Raw genomic sequence first — 19032 nt, 5'->3', positions numbered from 1 at the left:
TACAGTTTTTAAACCGTTTTATGTCATCCAACAACATAAACAGAGCATAAACAAGAGTTTGACCATTTGCAGCAGTATCATCTAGGCAAAAAGACGTTGGACACTGTTGATCGATAAAATAATAATAAAAAACAAAACAAAGGAAGACTTCACAAATAACCTTTTCAGAGAACAAACAAATAGAAATGTTCAAAGAAAACATTCACAGCCATAAACAGGATGCTGTGATAACATATTTACAATTCTTCCTACCAGGGAACAGAGCCTGCATTTTTTTAAACTGATATTTAATCTAACCAAACCTGGATAAAAATATACATTTATCAAATATTCAGTTTTCTATATGTTTTAGGCACATAATGGGATTCACTCTTGTACTCTGTCTAAAATGTCAGTACAATTGAGGAATATAGCCTTTATCTACTGCTTGTTACTGTAGTGGTCCGCAGCTTTAGCAACAGGGGCTCTTTACTTTCTCTCAAAAGGTTTTTACAAATCAGAGTGAAGATTTCAAATGAGCCATCATACATTTCAAAACTGGTTAAAAAAGAAAGCACAACTAATGACACACACACACACACACACACACACACACACACACACACACACACACACACACACATACACACAGTGAGTAAAAAACACAAACCTGAACTTCAACTGGCTGTATTTAGTGCTATGCTACAAATGCTACACACTAACTGTACAAACGAACAGGGGTTCAGACACTGTCTGTCATATCTAGTAAATATAGATGCAAAATGCAAAAAATATTCACTCTGAATATCAAAAATAAAGCAAAATGCAGCTGTATAGGCATTACATCTATGAGCTTGAACTACCAGAAATCAGTGCTTTTGGATGTAACAATCGCTACGTTTAGTTTGCAGTAGGAAAATGTTCAGTTTTTACTCATGTGAATATTACAAAGAAACCTTTTCATTCCAAATATGTACTTCAGAGTAGCTAATGAGTTTTACAAAAACAGTTCAGGATAAAACAAATGACATCTCAGTCGAGTACACAACTGTGTTATCTTCAATATAATTTAGAAGTCTGTCAACAAAAAGTTCATTGGTCAACTTTTGTCATCTGACCAATTAATCAAATAAAGAAACACAGACTTCGGTCCAAAAAGTCAAGATATGAAACTGTTGTAGTCAAAAGCTATGGATAATAATGATAATAGGTTGTGGATTCTGTGGTGGTAAATGAATAAATGAAATCTTTCATACAAAACCAATTTAGTTGATGAACAAACCCTTACTGGGGTCTAGTCAGTTTGTTAACGTACATTAGAAGTCAGTTTGTTCTGTCATAGCAACATGTCAATTCGTTTATAGTTGAGGTGTTGATAAACATAGGCTTTGGTCTGGAGAACCTAGTATGGCAACAGCAGTTTCTGTATGTTCTCTAAATGTAGGTTTAAAGTCCAGTAAGCCTCTTTAAAAGAGTCACTTCTCAAAGCTGGCATTATTATGCAGTTTTTTTGATAGACATGTGGCACATTCCCATGTCATAAAGGAATAATTCACCTCATGTATATTCATCCATTTGCTAATCTAAAATAGGTTAGCTATCCTATTGTGGGGATCATGTATAGCCAGGCTAAGATGTTCAACTATTCAGAATGAAAAGTCTTGTGTGTTTGTCCTGAGAGTGACAGTGCTTTCTTGTAGTCCTTTGGTGATGGATTGTCGTCCTTCTTCCATCTTTTTGTCCTGATTTCCTCCTTAGCTAAAATGTAAATGCTCATTTTGTGGGTGCCACAACTACTAGTAAACTGGCAAATAGAAAAAAAAAGCTTCAGTCCATCGCTCTTTTGTGCATCAGTTCTGTCATTTCTCCCACCACTTTAAATGGTAGAGGTGTTAGAGTCTGGGAGGTATGTGTTGTTGCCCACTGTATGTGTTATTGTCTGACAGGGGGCAGGGCTTTGGCCTGAGCAGCCAATTACAGGTGAGACTGACAAGCCACGAAACAGCAAGTCCATGGAAGGAAGGAGGGGTTTAAGTAGGCTGACTGGGCAGAAGGCGGAGCCTCCATGAGGAGTAAAGTTAACTTTGTTGGGGTCTGGACAGGATGGCTGAACAGGGCGATCGCTGTGACATGGAGAACTAAAAGGGAGGAGAAAAAGACAACAAAGGACAGATTAGGAGTGTTTTGTGAGAGCAAGCGGCACACCACACGTTAAAAATTAACATGGAAATTTTATGTGCCATAATTCACTTTAACATGACCATGGTAATATTTTTACCTTCCATTTAAAGTGACGTTACAAAACTAGATGTTATTCATCTTACTATACAGAATACAGGGTTTTAAAGCGTTATCATGGTTTTGTTCATGAATGTTCTCTCACTACAATATCCAGCATGAATTACACAAATACATCATAGAACCAATGGGAATCCCTGCGGTGTTCAACTAATCCTGACAGCTAGCCACACTGATCTATGGGTTAATAAATACAAGACTAGCATCAGCGTAATTCTAACCTCAGTCATCAACCAAAATCAAAGAAAATAGCAACTGTCTTTATTCTGTCTTTATTCTGTCCCCCTGAGTCTGTCAACTGAGTAATCCATTCTCTCTATTGTAATGATGATTTGAAGAAAGGTACTAAAGTTATACAGCTGCAATAAAAAACACTTGGCTTCCCATCATTAATGTTGACTTCCCGCCATCATCTGCATTCATTTTCTTAAAAGAAGAATAAAACAGCCCACCCACAAAAGTCCAGCTCAAAGCAGGTGTAGTTTAGTTTGCTGCAGCATGCAGGTTGGCAGGTTTCTAACAGATGTAGTGATGGTTATATTTTACTTTGGCTGCTGTTTCCCTTTAACACAGGCTGACTAAATGGTGGATTCTTAATAAGTTTTGCTCCTGGTGGAGTTCTAGTGCAGCTCTAATAGCATCCACCTAATTCACTCATTCAGATGCTCCTCAACGATTAATTTACTGAATCATGGGGGTTACAGTAGGAGTGTGTAAATAATTACAATTAAAAATGCTTAGTATAAGACACTATTAACAAAGCCCATTAAAGCTTTTCACATACAATATGTTAGAGGAAGAGGACATCACTGCAAAGTAGTTTTGGATATTTTGGAAAAATGTGGTTTGAAAACTGATCTCGTTATAAAATATTTAAACACATATAAACTTAAATTTCTGCTTATTTAAACACTACTGCTTGCTTCCATACATCTGGCCTGGAGTCTACATCCTATATGGGATCTCTCTTTATACTTTGCTTGCATGTATCTGTATATGTTTATATATTGTGAACATCACACTTACAAGGCCTCTTCACATACGCGCACTCTCTCGCAGCCCTCTGGGGGCTCTCTCTGAAAGGCGTAGGTCTTATTGGGGCGGGGGGAAGAGGAAGGTGCGTCAGCCACGTACAGGGGAGGAGAGGGAGAGGGATCCAGTCGCCCACAGACTACCATATCTAAAACACAATAAGAGTGAAAGAGTGTTTATGTTAATACAAAACCTACAGGTTTCTGTACAGGTAAGGGACAGGATCTCCAGCCAATCCAAATCATACATAAACAATGGATGCTTTATGGATGCACTGATGTGAGCAATACATGTCATAACAATACATTTCATTCCATATTCTAACACATTTCTGTGTGAAAAACAGTATCAAGGAGGGTCTTTGAGCTAGCTGAGCGTTTTTTCTAGATGAGAGGTGGGGGTGGAGAGAGGGTGAGAGAGATAAAACATGCTATTACTTCTAGATCCTCTCCTGCTTGCTGGTGCACAATGACAGCCAAAAATAATAGGTAATTTTAGAGAAAAGCAAAAAGTAATTAAACTTAGATCAAAAGATACACTGATGTGAGAATTGCAATCCAATGCCAATATTTCATATTTTACATGTACATATTTGCTGATGCATAAACATTGATGAATTTTAACAATTAGGACAAGATCCACTTGTATCTACTAGTTAGGACTAGCTCCAGTCACACAATACTACCAGAGCTAAAAGGGTTAAGGCTAGTACAGGCTTCCTCTGAGTCACTGCCAGCTCTTTTATATCAGCTAGCATCACATGGAGTGATCGTGAATGAGAGGAAGGGCTAAGGATGACTGTAGCGTCACTGGAAACGGAACACCATGATCTCCTTAAGCAAGGACCAACTATTAGACAGTTGCGTCACTCAGAGCCCCTGATTTTAAACCTACAAAGTGCACCTATATAGTAGATGTATCTGATAAAATGGCCAACGAGTTTGAGATTTTCAGGTAGTGTTTCCATTATTTTATATACTCCCTATATATTTGCTTTTATATCACAAGTGATATAAAAAATAGGAAATATAAAAAAAACTAGAAATTCATGACCTCTGTAACAAAGAAAGCAAAACGTTTTATCAGTATGACGGACATGGTATGGTTTCACTGTGCCTAAGAACAAATGCTAATGCTGCATCTACCATTTATTATATGCATGACCTGAAGGTCAGGCTCCCATAGAGACTCACCAGAATCTGCTATGGGACAGGGGGATTGTGAAGGGGAGAGGAGTCCAGGTGAAGGGTCACTCTGAGAGCCACTGCTGCACCTCTGAGCTGGAACAGGTGCTCTATGACCATCTGGGACATCCAGAATCTACAATCAACACAAAAAGGACAGTACATGCTTGATCGCTGCTTCCTAATAAACCTACTTTATACTCCATGTATAAGAGAATTAAAAACAACAAGGTCTTTTTCCCTATAATCAATCATTCAGTGTCCAAACACTAAGCAACAAAAGTTTCATATGCTATGTTTTTAATTTCTTTTTTCCACTTATAATTGTGGGTTTATGTACCAAAAACAGGCATGATTAATTTTTTATTACACCATTTGCAACTTCTCTTTATTCTTTACAATTAAGCCAGCTGTCCTTGCCTTCAGGACTGTGCCTTTAAGACTGATATGCTAAGGACCTGCACTTTGATTGGCTGTCCTATATTGCGCCTCATTCCAATGGCAGCCTAGGATAACACACTCATTTATGATTTCAACATGAATAGGCAGAGTTGAACTGTATGTGTGCATATATGAAGGGTTTAATTCCAAAATGCTCCATTTCTTAATTCCGTTTATGTTCTACATCAAACTTAGAAACATGAGGAAAGTGTTTTTCCATGTTTAAGCCCTTTAAGCAATGGTCTGTAAACATGCTCATTTTGACACCTACAGCCAAAACAGGGTAACCCAGCAATCGATTAAATAATGCTTCAATTGCAAAAATTGTTAATCATTATTGCGATGCTCAATATGGAAATTAACTTTCCAGCCAATATCAATGTGTCTTCATACATATTTATGTACGTATCCTACAGTCCTAACTAATACATTTGATGGTTGATGCTTAAACAGATGCATACACACACACACACACACACTGACCTTGTGCTGTTCCTCTGGTAATTCAGATACAAAGACCCCCTCCAGCTCCAGGTTAAGTCCCTCTACACTGCGTCGTAATCTGGGAGCCAGCCTGCTGAGTGGCAGCAGAGGTACAGTCTGCATACAGAAAACACACAGTAAGAGAAAGAAAATATGTATGAAAATGATAGACAGATGGAAAATTTAGTTAAATTACCCAACATTAATTCTGTACTAGTTACTAATAACAAATGTAAGGTACTCAGTACACAAATAAAATAAGATGTACTGTTCTCTCAAACAAAAAAATTCTAATTCTAATGTTAACAGTATGTCACATTTTATATGCATTTATTTAACTTTTACACTTTTATTTAATTTCCAGGCAAAAACAATCAACAACAACCAAATACTCCAAGTTATTCATTTTATAGCATGAGGACAACAGAAGCATAGTATAATTTGTTTTATTATTTTAATATTATTTTATGTGCCACTATTTGCCTTTATGACAGCTTCCATTCTTTTCAGAAGACTCTCTTTTAGTTTATCAAACAAATCTGCAATGAAATTGTGTGTGTGTGTGTGTGTGTGTGTGTGTATACAATTTTAATCCCAGTGGCTCAGTGAAGCCCCCTGCATAGACAAGCCAGACTCTATTTAAATCTTTGTTGCTAGTTGAATGTTGAACAGTTACTTTTCTGAACATCATACCATGGAGCACACGCAACTACGCACACCCACACACATTCCCTGTGAACACATCATGCTCTGGAAATAAGCATACACCAGCAAACATGCTTGCACATACACATTAATTTCTCTTCATATACAGAGTTGTGCACATGTCGAAGGGTGTGCATAGCGAATGTGTGAGTTGTTGTGTATTTTTACCTGTGTGGCTCCAGGTGCGTGTATGTGGATGGTCGGTGGGGGCTGATGAGGCCGATCATAGCCAGCAGTAGGAGGTGCATGTCTGGAGCGCTTCTGTAGTGAGTGCCTTAGCTTAGCCACCTGAAACAGAAAATGATGAGATACAATAATTACCACACCTGTTCTAGTTCAACCTGCTATGTTCTCAAGACTTTTCAAGAAGACTACAATAGACTTTCTAAGCAGATATATGTGATAAAAAAATTGAGAACCAAACCTTCAAAAAATTATTTTTAATTTTCATTCTAGTAAATACGCTAAAGTATTCATCAGTCACTGATGAAATCACTATTCTGCTCTGTACTGTGACGCATTCACACAGCTCCATCTACCTTATACCACTTTAGTTATATACTTGTGCTATTTTCACTTTATTCTATTCTTGCTAGCCTATTTTCTGGGATATCCCCCCTCTCATATGTGCAGAACCCCCTTTCCTTTGTTTTCATTCCCCTGCCTGTCAGTGTGCAATCTTATGTAAGAATTTAATTGCATTTAAATGCTCTGTATACTATTTAAATTGGACAATAAATTAGATTTTCCTGAACTTGCTAGATGATGTGATGTGATGTAGAAGCACTGACCTCTCTCAGATGCTCGGCACTCCCCCACGATGCAGAGCGTTTGTGCCCCACTCCACCTCTTCTACCACGGGTCTCTTCAGTCCAAGAACTGGGGGTCTATGGGAAGAGAGCACACATTCAAGGACAGTGCTGATTTTAGGTTCATTTATGCTGCTTCCTCTCCTTATATACAGACAAACAGTAAATGCTTAGCTTTTGGGTTTCCCATTCAAACACAGCTTTGGATTTCACTTTTTAAATAGGTTGACATGTTTGACGACAGCGCAGCTGTCCAGGACAACTCGCCGAACAAGCTACTGTGCAACATGTCTAATCTTGCCAGAACTGTTGATCATTGTGTATCTGCTGCACCAGTTCATGAGGCTTCAACCAGGAAGCTCCACATCATTTTTCTAAAACAGGTATAACTCATTTACCGACAAAGTCACTAACCTCTTTTTACCCCAGTTTTGGATGGAACTGAAAGAGGTTTCCTCACCCTAGTGACTGCATTTGAATACTCTATGAAAAACATGCCACACACACCTGCTGTGAACACCTGTGACACACTCACACAAACAGATGTACTAACACTAGCATGAAGGAAAAATACTGCACTAGTGTAACAGTATATAGCGTAATCAACTGCACCCTCTGTCCCATTTACGCCACAAATGTCAAGAAAACCACTAAAAACCAACTAAAGTTGGGAGATACAACAAAAATATTACCATAATTAGATATTTTCACAATACACAATATGTAACACAATATTTAGTTTTTCAAAGGTTTGCAAACAAGTTGAAATGGGCAAAATGCTCTAGCAAAACTGTGGTGCCATAATTAAAAAAGGCTGTGAAAAACCATGAGCACATTTTTTTTTATTCAACATTCATAATAATACACTGTATTACAGATTCCAAAGTTTACAGACACCTGCTCATCCTATATTTCTTATGTAGTTAAGGGTATTAATAGGGAGTATGTCCCCCCACTTTGCTGCAGTAACAGTCTTGAATCGTCCGAGAAGGCTTTACACTAGATGCTGGAACATTGCTGTAAGCATTTAATCGCATTCAGCCAGAAGATTATTACTGAGGTCAAGTACTGAAGTTGGATAAATAGTTTTGAATCACAAACACCACTCCAACTCATCCCAAAGATAGTTTCCCAGAGAATGCAGTTCTACTGCTCCACAGCCCAATGCTGGAGAACTTCATACCTCTCTAGTCCACACTTGACATTGGGAAAGGTGATCAAAGGCTCATGTGTGCTCCAGAACATCCCATTTTATTGCCAATGCTTTTTTATGGATATTATGCAAGCCACAAATGCCTGTATCAGCAGTCTGTGCACCCTACATGAGCTATATTGAATAATTAGATAGGCTGGATACTTCTGGACATTTACGAGGTAACTGGAGGATGAAATAAACAACTGGTGAATAATAAGATATGATACTGGCATAATGGGTTGATAATCAACTACTCGTTACAGTGACTGTTTACATCTTTACATTTGTATCATTAATAATTGCATATTATTAGTGATAATAGAAATGAACGAGACAATCATGACTTGATTCAGCTTTTTCCCCATCAGAATTATTTGCGGCCAAACTGCTTCTGCATTTAGTAATACTGATTACATGTGTTTTATTCTTGTGTATGAACTGATGAAGAGTTGAAATGAACAGCCAGAAAATAAAGCTTGAAAATGGGGTATTTTCATGTATTTTGTCAATACCATTTGGGAAAGCCTTTGTTTATTTGTGTGTGTGTGTGATTTTTTTTTTTTTTTGACATTATGACCCTTTTTGGCCCCAGCCCTATCAAAATAAACAGTCTAAGCTTAGAAGAACAGATTAATTTTACATCTCTACAAATTGAACATATTTTACTTTTAATTAAGCTGTCACTTCATATTGATTATGTAAACATTCTGGATACCATTAACTTCTGTGACATCAGGTCATGTGCAAATGTGGGTCGTACTGGGTTGAGTAATTGATTCATTTTGCGCTACCGTATGATTTGTTATCAGTTTTACTACATATTATAATTGATCCCAATTTGACTTTTTTCCACATGCAGTTGATACCCATGGTATCCAGAAAAGCATTAGTTAATTCACCACACATACAATCATCATATTGCCTATCCATGAGTGCTAACCATCACAGATCCACTTTTAACTGTGTGGTGATACATTATTATCATCATTAATCCCACTGCCACACACTAGCAAGCATGCATATCCAAACAGACACTCGGGCATACCGCCATGACAGCCCCCTGTGCCTTCGGTTTGTAGCCACAGACCCCGGATGACACACTGGGAGGAAGTGGCTGAGGGTCTGTCACAAAAAAAAACTCAGCCTTTAGCGCAGCAACCGTTTAGCTGCACCGACACGAGCGTGACTCTGCTACAGCTGCATCACACTTCCTCTGCATGTGCAAGTAAGTAAGTGAATATGAAGATGATAGTTACAGCTTCTTCTTCTGAGCCAAAAAAGTTCCCAGCAGGTAATGAGATTCAGTGAGACGCTTCTTCTCGAACAGTTTACTTGTCACAGTTTCCTTTTTAAGGGTTCCACATCTTTGGCCTCAATCCAGACACTTCCTCACCATGGGGTCTTCACTGTAAGACACAGTACAGATCTTCTCTTTCTCCCTTTGGTATCACAGCGTCTTGTAGCAGGAACATCTTACACTGAGGTCAAGACATGTGGTCATCAGTGTGCTATAAATTTAAAGTGCAAGAAATGGGTCACCCCCCTCCAAGGCAGCTTCGTGAGACAGCAAGGCTTCTAACGGTCCTCATAAGTGGGTCTGGAGAGAATCTGGAGGTGGGACATGCAGGGAAATGTCATGTCCCCAACACAGTGCCAATGCAGCACTCACTTTAAATTTAAACTCAACCCCCTTTCTACATCCAGCCAAACGCCTGAGCCAGGACTTAATGAAATAAGGAGACTATGATCATTGGATCAGTGTCTATAAACAGACCAGCAGTATCTGGGGCCGGATGCAGATCTAGATGACTGGGGTAAAGTTTCAGAGGTCCCAATAGAAGCATGAAGGGGTTTGGGGAGGTATAGGGGTTTGAGTGCTAGTGGGTGAAACAATAGAAGCAGCTCTTAAGCTTTTCTGCTGGTCCAGTTGTTGTGTTTTGGATGGTGTCTGTGCTGGGAATTGTGTCAAGGAGAAAAAAGCAGTTCAAAACATGTTCATTCATCAGTGGTGTAAGAAACTATGGGAATATGAAACAACACTGAAAAACTGTTTATGTGTATGTATGCACAAGAGACTTGAGGCCAAGCGAAGACCATGGAGGTCATGACAAACAAAACCTTCTTTTTCTGGTTGGTCAGTCATCAGTAGCCTGCTGAGCAGCACTGCAAGCTTGAACAAACCCCTGTTCACAGGGGGGTAGCATGTGTTTCAACAGCATACAAGAGGCCTGAGAGTGAACAGGCATGTTTAAAATGATGTGAAAGCAGAATGAAGAGCGGCACATCTAGGATAAGTAGCACATTCCAGAAAGCAGCAGGCTGAGCGAAGTGGATAAACATATTATAAAAAATACATGTTGATAAATTGTATATGCATCTCAATGCGGAATTTGAATTGCAGTGAGAATTTCAGTGTAGTTTAATATTAGAATTTGTAAAGGTATTTTTAAAAAAACTTAAAATTAAAAAATTATTTGCAATCTACGCCACCACTGAGCAACTTCCTGTACCACCCAATGTCTAAAAGCTCCACACAGCATCTCTCAATGCACATTTTATCAAATAAAATCTAGAAGAACAGCATACAAAGCCTATGTAGGTGACTCGTGACTTGAAATGAGAAAGGTAACCAATCTAAAGCCAGACAAATGATAATTGTCTTTCACCTCAACTGGAGTTACTAATCTAGTCCCATTGTAATTTGTTTGTCCCATTGTTACTTTGTTTGTGATTTTTGTGGAGTGTTGTTTGATGTTGAAAGTTTTATGCGATCAAATTTGTATGTATAGTGTCTTAAATATCCCTGAGTTTGATGTTTGTTGGAGAATTTCTGCTATAGAGATGTTTACTATTTGTTGTGCAGCACAATACTTCTCTTCCGATGTGTGGTAGCCTTTAGCCGACTGTAGAAATCTTTCTATTTCTTTCTTTGGCCTAAACATTAAATGCAGCTCAACATTGCCTACCTTTGGTGGTAGACTTTAGCCACCTGCAGTAGTCTTTATAGAGAAAAGTTCATCTGCTTAACAATAAATTACGATTTGATTTTTTTACACTTTCATGACTATTTGAAAAATCTGACAGAGGCATATTTTGAACCATCAAAACCTTGCTGTGAGTAATTGGCTACATTTCCCCGCCTTTACTATTTAGCAAGGAATAGACACGTTTTACCTAGTGTTCTGCAGTAGCAATGGATTTAAGTTCAAGTCTTTACTGGGGATGTGCACCGGTATCGAGCACTTAACTGTTTGAGGTGCCAGTATTTAAATACTGAAATCACTATATGGGTATTCAGTGTGTAAAATGATGTGGATTGAAGTTTAACATATTTTACCATCATTCAGGATTCCTGCATGTTTAAGTGACTTTGTCTTTGACAGACAGCTCTCAAGTCCCACTTCATTTTCTTGGCCCTCAAATCACTGCTTAGCGACTATATCTGGCATTCGCTCAATCAAGTCTTCAGTTCAGCAAGCATGCCAGGTTTTGAACATAAAGTGCAGATACGATGATAAAAATGTCCTTGTACCAGAGGGACGGACTGAAAGAGGCAGTTTTCTACGCATTCCCAAAGACAACACAGAAAACACCTCTGGATTAATCTGTGTGGTTAATCTCACCATCAGCTGGACTTGTCAAAGACACGGTCTGCTCAAAAAGTCAGTCGTTTCATTTACTGGTTGGTGGATGTGTTAGTTTGGATGAGCAATAATCAATCTGTAAGTAAATGCAAAAAGTCTTAGGCCTAGCAGACCAGCAGAGCTTGCTGTACATTTTGGATACTACTAGTACGTTTCTGTTACAGCCTGTCTTGTGGTAGCAGGTTTAATTATTTAACATATGAGTTTGTTGTGGTCGTTAGCTTGTTGAGTCACATTTTACTGGCTGCCAGCTGCTATGAGAATCAAGATTAAGCAGAACTACACATTGCTCCTGTATAATTATACACAGTCAGAATTATGCATTGTTCCTGTGAAAGTAATTGTATTTATTTAAAAAAAAAAAAAAGAAGCTTCAATCACCGTTAACTACCAAGATAGCGTGATATTTGTATTTGACAGCAGTGTTATTTACATTACAAGTTTGAATGGTGATCGCAAAATAATTACAATAACATTTTTTTATACCAGCAAGTTATACCAATTAGTGTCAGCTTATCAGGTCATCTTAAGAGCTTCTGTTACTCATCAGACACAAAGCCTGCTGATTTCTCTCAGCTATTTTTAAATAATAAACTTAAAAAAAATGTAACCTCCAGTACTGCAAAAGCAAGCCTACAGACCTATGCTAATTTTGGTTGAAGTCTGTTTGTAAACTTTTACAGATGCTTGCAAATCAAATTTGTCAGAATGCACACCCCTGTTGATTCGGGAATGAGGGACCGAAGGCCATAGTTATTTGAAAAATACATCAAAAGTATACCACTGCTTTAAAAAGTTCATTTTGCTCATTATTAATAGCGTTTTATTGCCCATGCCCAACTTCAACCATCAAAAATTATGCAAAGACTGTCCTCCATAAAAGCATCATAAAAACACAACTTATACCAGTGACCACCGCATACAATGCCCCAAAAACCCCCAAAAAGGGTTCTTAAACCTCTCTGTCAGCTTCACACAGCAGAAATCTGCCAGTCATTTCTGGGTTGCCCACCAAGCCCATGTGGAACCCATTTAGAAAGAACAACATGGCCGTTCTTCCTAGCCGAGCTTTCACAAAAATCCTTCCACAATCAACCCTGGGCTGCTCAGAGGAAAGTGCTCTGCTTTACAACCAGTCTACTTGCTTCATAAAATCAAACAGACTGTCCTCTGGCGATGCCATGAACATTCCTTGTAAAGCAGCACTTGGTGAGATTTGATACAGTGTCTCCAGGGGCCTGGTTTACTCTTTGTTAAATTTCACTGACATGACAAATGATTTGAACATTTCTCTCTTTCTCCAACCAATCATATAATCTCTGGCTGATCTGTTAGCCTAAGACCAGGCTCGCTGAGTATTAATCTCACAAGATTAATTCAACATATTGCTTTAACACTTTTTCCATGTATAGCAAAGGAACCGAAACTCAAAAAAGAACTGTCTGATCTGTGTGGTTTTCTGTTTGAGTAACAGAGTCTGAGTAATTGGGTGCATTACCTGTGTGGCTTTGTCATTGACACAGGTTATGTTCTGACTTTCCGGCTGTTTGGGCCAGTGGCCCTGCAGGTACGGCCCCACCAGCGTGTCCAGAGAAAGAGTCCGTCGCAGGGTCGGCTTCGGAGGACGAGCCTTTGTCTTGCATTCAACTGGAGGAAAAATGGGGGCACACTGATAAAAAACTGCTTAGAAAAGGATGCTAAAAAGAGTCCTATGGTTAATGTAGTAAAGAGAGATATCCTTATGAAAATGAAATAAATAGTCATATGTCATCAAAATGCTACAAATATTCATTTATGGTAGAAATCCGCAACATATTTTTCCACCCCTTCAACGTTCAGCCTTAGTGGCAATGTCTGCTTCTCACAATCCAAATAATCCCTGTAACACATTTAGACTCATCTGTCTATAAAACCTTCCTCCCCATCTCAGACATCCAGTTTCAGTGCTCTAGTGCCAAGTTTCTTCTTTTTTCCATTTCCTTTTCTCAGTAACAGCTTCTTGACAGCTACACATCTGTTCAGACGTATAGTATTGAGTTGTCTTCTCATAGTGGAAGGATGGACAGAAACACCTGTGGATTTTTTCAGATATGAAGCAAAAGTGAAGCTTAATTTTCTCTCAAAGATGAAAGCTTTAAATACTGTTTATCTGATGACAGTTTTGGTGGTCTACCAGGTCTTGCGAGGTTGTTAGATCTCCCATTTTCTCTCTATCTTTTAATAATTTTTTGAACATATTTTTTGACATACTCCTTTCTTATGCAAGTGGATACTTATATTTAACCTGCTCAGAAATTTCTCATTTCACCATTTTAGATATGAGAAAGTATATGAGAAAGGAATTTGCAAGGCAGCTGTGATGGGTAGCTGCTTGTGTGAACATCAGTGGCTCCTTCGAGAACAGCTTTTGTTGGAAGAACATGGAAGTGGCAGTATAGGATGCACAAAGCTAAAGAGTAGAACTTAAATTCTGATAGATTTGATATAATACTTAGTGTTGGAGGATTACTATGTGTTTTGCTTTTTCTTATTCTGCTAAATTAATAAATTGAACTTGTAGCCATTTTGACTGGAAGTGAAATAAACAAGAATTGATTGTTGTAGAGTTATGCACGCTTCATTGTGCTAAATACTCACCTCTTACTTTCAAAGTTGCTGTTTGATACATGTTATTTAAATAGGCAAATTGTTTTCTTCATTTACAAATTTCAAATGCCAGTTATGCCTGTGAAAGAGCAAATAAATGCCATTTATATGTTCATTTTGGCTTATAAAAAGTACTGGAAATGTGCATGTTTTATTGTGTTTAATTAGCCCATGTAGCCTAAATATTTCAAATAAGAGTGCTCATAGTAAGTATCTGATCCTAGATCAAACCTCCTACTCTAAGAGGCTTAATGAAGACAAGCTCAGACCTTAGATCAGTGTTCTCACCCTGAGATGCTTGAGAAATGTGTGCCCTGGTCTGGTTACTAGTGTACAGTGACTGTAAAAGCTAATAAAAAAAGTCTTGAATAACGATTTGTTTCCAGTAGCCACCTGATAGTCTGGCTGTTACAAATTTAGAATTTGGGGTCCAGTAAACATTAAAAATTCAAACCACATTTTTGAACCACACAGTGGCTCCAATATTTCACACAGATGTTGTTTAGGCTTAATGGTATGACACAGAACAACCCAGCTCATGCCCACCCATTTGATATTTAGGCTTTACAACAGCGGCTCTCTTACCAGCCCTTGTGGTTACACTGTGCCTTTATTCATTGTGCTGTTGAAGACATACTGCTAAGAGCTAAAAGCTCAATTGTCACCAGCAGATGTTAAAACTCAAGCGTGTGGTGTTGAGTAGGTTGCAAAACACTGCAAACCCCCCCCCCATGTACTGTTCTGCACAGCACAGCTCAACTTATCCCCATCCCAACCCCCCCAGCTCCATTCCCCACGAGCACAGTGAGCTGGCTACTAAAATAAACACGCGCTGGCACATGGACTTGAGTTACACAGCTTGGGTAAGACCAGAGCAGAAACATAACAGTCAGACGTGCTAATATACACGGCCTCTCATCTAATGGAAAACCAGATGGACCAACAAATTTACTGAAGCTTTATCAATAAACATAATGGTTTTGTGTAACCCTGTCACTTTCTAATCTTGACACAACTGTTGACCCAAAAAAGCTTGACCTAAATAGCCAAATGTGAGTGTTTAGTCCTTACAAGAAAGGCTATAACTCCTTTTAGGGTCAATGTCCCGGACATTATGCCCTCAGTCTAACATGAAAAGCAGCCTATTTTCAATAAAGAAGTTGGTCTTGTAACATTAGCTTGTCAAGAGAAAATGTTCCACAATCTGTTTTGAGACTTTAAGACCCCTTTTATGCAAAAAAAAGAACCTGGGTGTCGTTTTCAGTAACTTGAGGCCCACGTGATGACCCTTCAAACCTAAGGCCTAAAATACTTTTGGAGAAATTAAGCTGCATGCTGTTAGGACGCTCTTTAAAAAGATGGTTCTTCAAAAGTTCTTTGGTAAATACAATGGTTCTATATAGAACTACGAACACTTAGAGAACCCTTTGCATGGTGAATATTTTCTTCAGATTGATGGAGAATATCATGCCAAAATAGGGTTCTTCTATTATTATAAGCCTGACATTGTATCTATAGAACTCTTTTTTTTTGTTGTTAGATAGAACCATTTTCATAAAGGTTTTACATAGAACTATGTACAACACACTCACCATCAACCTGAAGAATGGTTTCACCATGCAAAGAACCATTTAAGCTCACAAAGGGTTCTTTTGAGTGTCATGGTTCGACATAAAAACCACTGTCTTTACCAAAGAACCCTCGCAAAACCTTTGTTTATGTGTGGTCATGACCAAAGCAAAACAACTCTAATGTGAAGGTGAATTTAGCTATAATACAAGAATGGTATAGGAAGCAAAAATACCCCAACATTCCTGCTTGCATTCATAACCAGCAGTTCTTGGCCCTGAGAACTCCATAATAGCACCCAACCCCCAAAGAGCCAACTCTTCAACTCCTGGCTGAGGAGTTCTTGTCTAGGTCCAAGAAACTGGTTAGTATTGTTACATACAAAGCCAAAATCTGCTTAATTCTACACCTAACTGAGCTGGCATGGTGAGGAAACTTCATAATAATCTGAAATTTTGCAGAGATGTATGCACAAATCAGTCTTTATTAAAATGCTGCCACATCAGCCACTTGCTTAAAATGCTGTGTCAACTAAGTGTAATATGAGCACAGTTTTAAGAGAGTAAATTAACATGACTCTTTTTTTTCTGACAGTTGTTACAGGGGTATTCCCAGCCACTAACTTCGAAGCCTTCTGGAGATCTCTAGTACTGCAAGTACCACAGTAGCACTGCTTTCTTTCTGTTTCTCCTTCACAATGTGGGTGAACTTTAAAGGTTACTCGGACAGCTGAAAACTACAAATACTGCTTCTATAGAAATCAAGTCAAAAATGTTAGACTACATTAGTGTTAACTAAGACACTGATGAGCATGAGAACAGCACAGACACTGAAGACAATAAAAAGGATGCTGACACATGTTAACAGCCTGGCTTTAAAAGACCCATCGGCTCTGTCCATACCTGTTAGTGCATCTCTGCAGCAACGTGGTGGGGTTTTATTGTGGAGCTGGAAGGGAACAGTAGCTCTGAGAGGCTGGAGACCCTGGCTGCCCCCCCGGGCCTTTCCACTCCAGCACGACATCCCAAAGCACACGAGTTGGCAGATCTCTCTCGGTTTGGGCTTTCACAAACTTTACGAATCTCCAAAGTTCCCCGCTATTTGTCTCAGGAGCTGCTTCAGCTAGTGGAGGTCTCTCGGTAACTCCATACAAAGAGATGTTTGTGATGTTAACGCTAGCTCACTCGCTAGCAGGCAGCTAATTTCTTTTGTGAAGATAATGATTCACCAAAACTCCTTTAAAAACTTTTTCTAAATGAAAAAAATCCTGTTACTGTATTTTACGGAACAACTGTCTGTAATAGACTCCAAATATGAACACGCCGAGCGTTTAGTGAATGTTAACACGCAGCCTGACCTGAATATGTTATAGTTTGTGGAGCTCGTCTACATTGTTGGTGGCCTGCCAGTTTCTTCACTATCTGACAACAGCCAGCCTACATACTCATGTGGGAGAGGGCGTGTCGAAGCACATGTCCTCAATCTGATTGGCTGCTGCAAAATACTACTTCCATCCTATTGGTCGCTGCAGCTATCGTTCGTGTCAGATTGGGCGTCAAAATGCAGCTGTCCCGCCCACATTGTTAACTCTCATGTTTTGCAGTTTGAAATATGATTGCGGTTCATAAAGTCAGGCGAGATCCTTATAAACATTCCAGCAATTCCAATTTTAGCACATTCTTTAAAAAGACGGTTCTCCAAGGGCTCTTAGGTAAAGATCCTAATACAGAACCATGACCACACAAAGGACCCAGCTTAAATGGATCTTTGCTTGGTGAATTCAGATTCATGGAGAACATGTATATATGGTTCTATGCAGAAGACGTTGTTGTAACAATGTCAGGCCTGTAAAAACAGAGGAGCCCTTCTCGGTGCTATATAGAACCACATTTCAAAAAGGTTCTCGGTAGAACCATATACAACATATTCTACAACAATTTGAAGATTCATATCAAAGCGCAAAGAACCATTCCAGCTTGCAAATGGTTCTTTGAGTTTTCATGGTTCTATATAGAACTCTTGTCTCTACTAAAAAGAACATTTGAAGAAGCATTTTTATATTTTTCCATTTCCTCCAAGGTGGAGTATTTGCAAAAGAAAAGTAGAAGCGGTGTTTAAATAGAAAAACACTGAGCATGTTGTGTTTCAGTGTATTTTCTTATGTTTGGAACTGTGTAGTTCTGCAGTTACAGACTGTAGGCCACCTGTTCCTCTGCATACTTTGTTAACCTCAGCACCCCATTCATCAGTGGTCTGAACTGCATGAGGAGCCTCACTGAGCAGGTGTTGTTTTAGTGGTGAACTGTGTTGACAACTCAGTTTTTAATAAATGATTAATATAATTGTACATTCTTGATTAGTCGGCTTAGAAATTAGGATACAACTTCTAGGCTGAACAGGGTATCCATAGGTCATTATGAAGCCATATTTAGCATATATTATTATTCTCCACTAGGGGGAGCTAACACATGTGCACTACTAAAAGGGGAAACCCACACCAGCAGATCACAAAAAAATCCACAAATGTTTGTTTTAGAAATTACCTGTATATACAATTAAGTGTTTTCCAGTTCGAACTGTACACATATAATGTTAATAGTTTTGGTCTAAGCCTTATCTTTTTCAGAGAAGTATTTTGGAATCTTTGAAAGCCTCTGCATAGTATTTCATTGTTCTCTCTCTCTCTCTCTCTCTCTCTCTCTCTCTCTCTCACTCACTCACTCACTCACATTTACTAAACCGCTTATCCTTCTGGGTTACGGGGTATTTCATTGTTTAGTTAAGGCTATTTTTATTGTTTGGTCTCAAAAAAGAGAATACTCAACTAGTCATCAAAATGTTCACTAAATGACTTGATTATTCATGTAATCGACAGTGACAGCGGTCCTACAGTGATATTGCCATGGTGGCATGTTAATATGTATTATGCTGGTACAAATGGATCAGACACAGCAGTGCTGCTCGAGTTTTTAAAACAGTGTCCAAGTACTGCCCACTCTACCATACATACATATATTAGATTTATTGTTACAATATTAGATATCCTG

General features: G+C 38.7%; 1 protein-coding gene across 1 annotated transcript; it reads right to left on the bottom strand.

Annotated features, from left to right (window-relative positions):
- Positions 1-2: 2 nt before the first annotated feature.
- Positions 3-17804, bottom strand: fam117aa (family with sequence similarity 117 member Aa). Its single transcript, XM_017685891.2, has 8 exons — positions 16888-17804; positions 13269-13417; positions 6914-7009; positions 6291-6410; positions 5418-5534; positions 4503-4629; positions 3304-3457; positions 3-2117 (listed from the first exon to the last, which is right to left on the bottom strand). Exons 1-8 carry the CDS (start codon positions 17006-17008, stop codon positions 1856-1858), a joined length of 1146 nt encoding a protein of 381 aa, XP_017541380.1. The 5' UTR covers positions 17009-17804; the 3' UTR covers positions 3-1855.
- Between the last annotated feature and the right edge of the window lie 1228 nt (positions 17805-19032).

Source organism: Pygocentrus nattereri, chromosome 14 (genome assembly GCF_015220715.1).
Source record: "Pygocentrus nattereri isolate fPygNat1 chromosome 14, fPygNat1.pri, whole genome shotgun sequence".
Taxonomy (NCBI): domain Eukaryota; kingdom Metazoa; phylum Chordata; class Actinopteri; order Characiformes; family Serrasalmidae; genus Pygocentrus; species Pygocentrus nattereri.
Note: the sequence above shows the minus strand (reverse complement) of the source record. Positions and strands in the feature narration are given on the sequence as shown.